We start from the raw sequence: 6,000 nt of genomic DNA, 5'->3' as shown, positions 1-6,000 counted from the left end.
GGGGAGGCCCGGGTGGGAAAACTAACCAAAAGCTGAACAAACGCCCACATTTACTTTCCTTGGCAGGGGCCGGGCTGGGACCTCCTGCTACCCCTCGCCCGCCACTCCCGCCCGGGGCAGGTGGGAGTTTGGGGGAGGGGTCCGGGCTGTGAAGGTTCTGCTGCTAGAAGAAGCAGGATCGACCCAAGTCTCTCCAGACTATCGATTAGGGGTTTTGGCGAAGGAGCAGAAATATCACCCGGAGGGCGGAGATCCGGATTCAGAAAACATCACAGTTGTGGGCCATTTTACAGTCTCTGCCTGCTGGGGCTAGAGAGATGCTCCCCAAGTAGTATTGTTTACTTTAAGCTGCTGAGGGGAATTAAGCAGTCTTTTCTTTTTCTAAATGTAGAGCACTGTTGTATTTTGACAATAAATAAAAGGGTGTCAAATATCAAACATGTACTCAACGTACTGTGTGTTTACATATATACACTTTACTTTAATATGCATGTCTGCCTTCATTTATTCATCAGACGGAGGGGGCTGGGGCGCTTCTACAGAGAGGAGTAAGGCATGAGCCCTGTCGTTTAGGAATTTTAGTTCAGTGTGCCAGGATTTCTTCAGAATAGGTAAAACACTAGTAATAAAAGAGATGAGAAAGAAAGCCGTTTTGTTTGCAGCCTCATGAATTCAGATGGTTTAGTGGTAGTGGGAGAGGGCAGTGCTGTCTCTAAGAGGCTTGATTCTGTATGCCCAACTGAGAGAAAGGGTAGGAGTTAAGTCTGGTGATTTTTTATTTTTAATGCATTGCATTAGTTTATCTTATATCATTTTTAAAAAAAATTTCTTTGAATTGCTGCTGGGGAGGTGATCTGTAAGGTTAGTGAAGGAGAACTTGGGTGAGAGCCATAAAAGAAATGTGGGACTGGAGACCTGAGGATAATTTTTCTGAAAAAAATTTTCCCTAGTCTCTACTTATGATTCAGAACAGGATGATTTGTGGCGACTGTTTCTCAAAAGATAACTTTGTCCTTGGTACCTTGCTAGTGTAAAGTAAGAGACTGAAAATGATCCTGATTTTAGGAACAAGACTTTTGGCTTCAACGTTTTCTTTCTCTGTTTTCTTTCCACCTTCCACCTTTGAGTCCATTTCTTAAGTGCTGATCTCACTCATTTTCCGCAGTCAGATTATTGGTATCCTTTGCTGCGTGTGTAGTTTCATTTACACGGTATTTGTATTGCTCAGTTTAAATCCCGTTTTTTTTTTTAACGTAAATGTGACTTAGAAGACTTTGATAATGTTTCTTGTTTTAAAAGTAATGTGTTTTCATTGTGGAACATTTTGAAAAGAAAGAAAAATAAAATAATCTGGCATTTCACACCCAGTGATAAACAATGTTAGTATTTTCTTTATTTCCTTCTATTATTATTTTTTCTCTTTTTCTACTGAAACTAAGATCATACTGCATATAGTCTTTTATTTTGCTTTTAGAAAACATACCTTTATTATATCTTTAAATACGCTTAATTATTTTGTAGGATTTAATGTAGGTTTATTTTGTAGGTTAATATGTAACAAATATTGAATCTAATTATTGTTTTTATAATAGATTTTATGAGGAACAGCTTTGTACATTTTTAAATCTCAGTCTGCCTTTATAAATATTTCCTTAGGATTATTACATAGAAGAGTATAGATCTAATTATATCAGCATTTTTAAGACTGAGTATCAACCTCTCAACTAACTCTTTGGAAAAGAAAGTTCCACCCACAGTCTAAGAGTTCCTGGAAGCTAGAGTAATTAAAAATAAAACTTTTTCCCATGTTGCTTACATTTGTTTTTCTTTGATTATAGTGAGTTTGCTCATCCTGTCCTTTTAATTTATCTTTGTCCCTAAGTTCTGATGAATATTTTTGAATTCTCTGAGATTGGCCCTTTCAAGTGTGTGTGTGTGTGTGTGTTACATTCTAATTATAAAAATTTAGATTGTTGTGCTTTCATTTTAAGGGCTGAACAGAAGTTCTGAGATCTGTCTAACTTTAGGAAATAATCAGATGTTTATCTTGCCTTGTTAGACTTAAGTGATTAATAAGCACTTGATTGGAGCTAATTATTAAGGTTGGAAAGTTTTTAATCAGCCCTCACTCTAAAATTAACTTTGTTGCATAGGATTAACCTGCAGATATTTTATTTATTGAATTGAATTCTGGGAAAACATATTTATGTTTCCTTGGGATGATGAAAACCTGAGTATTCCCTCTAAGTAATGGAGTACAGGTTGTTGAGTCATCTTAGGCAGGGCTAACAGGAATATTCTTGTGAGAGAGGAAGTGAAAGGAAAACAATTATTTTAGGGATATAGATTCTCTGTGGACTGTAAAAAGTTGGCTTATATTATTCATTTATGTGGAAAAAGTAATCTTAAAGTACTGCATTTACAGTGAATGTAATTTGTTTAATAAAATAATAGAACTTGAGCCCATTTGAGCATATATTTGAATAATGATTAGGACAGTTATCAATTTTTAAAAAAATCTCCCATTTTATGGTTTGATGAGACATTGAATATAGCATAGTGAATCTGAGCTTCCTGTTCTTTGAGGTTTTCCTTTTAGTTGCTGAGTTCTGAAATGTTATTAATAAAAATGGCCAACATATCTGATAAAGTGAGAGATTGATTAAACTTTTCTTATCACTCTGAAAACTTTTGTTACATACCTACTTCTCAAGATTTCTTCATGAGTGTGGAGAAGGAAGCACCTGACAGCACATTTTATTCAGTACTTTCTTAGTATAGTATTTCCTGGATAGTCTCCTTCTAGCATCATAGTTGTGGTTATATTTGTGTCTTCGTACCTTTTAGCGTATGTGAGCTATTTTTTAATAAGGTTAGATACTACTTAAAAAACAAGATCTACCTCTAAATTTTATCTAAATGAACACCCTATAAGTAAAACCCATGCGAACCTTATGGTGCTCACTTAAAAGTATGTACTATCTTGATTTATAAGTTTAAATTCACAAATAAGGGTATTTCCTGTTTATGACTTTGTTTATTATGGAGTGACTTAATTGAAATTGTCATGGTTTAGAAGTTCAGATTTTTATTGGGGCGTGTATTATATGAGAGAGAAAAATGTTGCCATAATGAGGAAGGCTTAGTGAAGTGCTTTTCAACTCCTTTTGGTGACTCACTGTTAGATAATGAGAATAATTTAGTGGTTGCAGTCAGCATTTTGAAAAAATTGAGATGGACGAGAATAAAACAAGTTAGACTGTATTGTACATGTTAAGCATAGTATTGTAGGGCTTCCCTGGTGGCGCAGTGGTTGAGAGTCCGCCTGCCGATGCGGGGGACACGGGTTCTTGCCCCGGTCCGGGAGGATCCCGCATGCCACGGAGCGGCTGGGCCTGTGAGCCATGGCCGCTGAGCCTGCGCGTCCGGAGCCTGTGCTCCGCAGCGGGAGAGGCCACAAGGCCACAGCGGTGAAAGGCCCGCATACCGCAAAAAAAAAAAAAAAAGAATAGTATTGTAGACCTTTTGGCTATTTATATAGTGTATACTGGGGGCAGTGGAAGATTTTTCTTCTAGGGGCTTTGGAATCAGCCAGCTTTGAATTCCAGTTTAGCCATTTAATGCCACCATCACACGGCTTATTACTTAGTGCTTCAGCTTTCTCGTTTGTAAAATAGGGATAATACTAGTACCTACTTCATAAGGTGGCTGTGAAGATAAAAGAGATGATGCATATGCATGTGAAGTGTTTAGAACAGTGCCTTTAAGGTAATGGTTTAAAACATGTTGGCTGTTATTAGTAGGATTCTTTGGTTATTAAATTATTATAGTGAAAGAGTTGTTGCATCTGCATACTGTACTTGTGAATGTTGACAAGGACTAAATTGCTCTTCATGTATACATTCAAAAATAGTAAAATAATGAACAAAAATGTGAAGAAATGGTAACTTTTTTTCTCTTCCTTTAAATACTTCAGGATATATTTCTACATATATAATGTTTTTTCAAACATAATCACAATACCATTATTAGAGCCAACACAAGTAACAGTAATTTTAATTCTCATCAAATACCCAGTCCATGTTCAGTTTTCTCCTCTCAGAAATATTCACTTACAGTTGGTTTGTTTGAATCAGTATCCAGTCAGGTCCACACATTACATTTGGTTGACTCATCTCTTAAGAATCTTTTAATGATAACAGTTCCCCCTCTTCTTTCTTTTTCTTTTTAACTTTCTATTTTTAAGTAATTTTAGACTTACAGAAAAGTTGCATAAATAGTGCACAGTTCCTGTATACCCTTCACTCAGCTTCCCCTCGTGTTCACATCTTATACAACCAAAGAACAGTGATCAAAACTAAGGAGTTAATATTGGTGTAATACTGTTAGCCACATTCCAGACTTTTATTAGAATTTCATGAGTTTTCCCACTGTCTTTTTTCTATTTAAGGATCCAGTTGAGGATACCACACTGCATTTAGTTGTCATGTTTCCTTAACCTCCCCTGAACTGTGATATTTCTTCAATTTTTCCTTGACTTTAATGGTCTTGATTAAGAGGACTGATCAGGTATTTTATGGAATTCTCCTTAATTTGGGTTTGTCTGATGTTTTCCCATGAGTAGATTAAAGTTACAGATTTTTGGCAAGAATACTATAAAAGTGATGTGCCCTTCTCAGTGGAAACTCAAGGGCTACAATATACTAATATGTATTATTTCCGGTGATGTTACCCTTTATCAGATGATTAAGGTGATAATCTGCTGGGTTCTCCACTGTAAATTCACTGTGGGGGAAATACTTTGATACTATGCAAATATCCTTTTTCTCAAACTTTTACTCATAAATTTTAGTACTGCTATTAACTTTTTAAGGGCTAAATGGGACTTGTCAGTGTTACTTCTCTGTAAGTAACTTATTAAAAAACGTAAAGCTCTAATATGCATTGAGTTGAGGAATGACCATTAGTAATACATAAAAGTAAATTCAGGGACTTTCCTGGCGGTCCGGTGGTTAAGACCTCGCCTTCCAAAGCAGCGGGTGCGGGTTTGATCCCTGGTCAGGGATCTAGGATCCCACATGCCTCGTAGCCAGAAAAACCAAAACATAATACAGAAGCAATATTGTAACAAATTCAATAAAGACTTTAAAAATGGTCCACATAAAAAAAAAAAAATTCAAACGCTATCTGAAATTTATATAAGTATTGCATGAGATCATAGATGTTATTGACTTTTAACTTCTTTTGGATCATATTTCTGTGAATTTATTCTATAAAAGATAAATGAAAATGTGAGGTAAGTAAAAATAAGACTTTAATGCTGTTTCATAAAAACTTCTAAAAATTTCTTGTGTTATTGACAAGGAGCAAATACTAAGTATATGTAATATTTTAAAATAATTTTAGCATACTTTGATATTCATATATACTTAACATTCCTCCAAGTACTTGTAAGTATGATGAAACATTGTGCATTATTGCAAATCTTGCAATACCTCTGGTGTTTTTCACTATCCATAATCTTCTTCCACCTCTTCTCCTAGCTTTTTATTTAGAGTTAAGAAAACTCTGAAGTAGTCATAAGTATCACCCTTTGGAAAAAGTAGGAGATAAATTAATTCCTTTTCTTTTTTTTTTTAACACTTAGATAATGAAACTGCTGTTTATACATTAATGCCAATGGTTATGGCTGATCAACACAGGTGAGTGCCTATTTACAAATTTATATATTTTTTCCACAAATTTATATTTTTTAAGAATATAAATTTACCTAAATGTTGCGTACACACACACACAAACACACCATAGAGTTTGGACATAGGTTTTGTCCTGTGGCAAGTTATTTAACCTCTATTTTAATTTTCTGTCTGTGAAATAAGAAACAAGATTTTCTAAGATCCGTATCAACTGTAAAATTCTATGATAAGAGATTTTCTAAATGCATAGTCAGAACTTAAAACAAGTATTTGCTTGGTCACTGACAGTGAAAAAAACATTATG

General features: G+C 35.1%; 1 protein-coding gene across 3 annotated transcripts in view; it reads left to right on the top strand.

Annotated features, from left to right (window-relative positions):
• Window positions 1-5,652: 5,652 nt before the first annotated feature.
• The window catches only part of HACE1 (HECT domain and ankyrin repeat containing E3 ubiquitin protein ligase 1), an 89,009-nt gene continuing 88,661 nt past the window's right edge, over window positions 5,653-6,000 (top strand). For all 3 annotated transcript variants that reach the window (XM_024755854.1, XM_024755861.1, XM_024755849.1), the window contains exon 1: window positions 5,653-5,702. In XM_024755854.1, the coding sequence (XP_024611622.1) occupies window positions 5,674-5,702 (29 nt within the window). In that variant the 5' untranslated portion in view covers window positions 5,653-5,673. The remainder of the gene's footprint in view (window positions 5,703-6,000) is intronic.

This window comes from Neophocaena asiaeorientalis, unplaced genomic scaffold, assembly GCF_003031525.2.
Source record: "Neophocaena asiaeorientalis asiaeorientalis breed wild unplaced genomic scaffold, Neophocaena_asiaeorientalis_V1.1 scaffold105, whole genome shotgun sequence".
NCBI lineage: Eukaryota > Metazoa > Chordata > Mammalia > Artiodactyla > Phocoenidae > Neophocaena > Neophocaena asiaeorientalis.
This window is presented reverse-complemented; position numbering and strand designations above follow the sequence as displayed.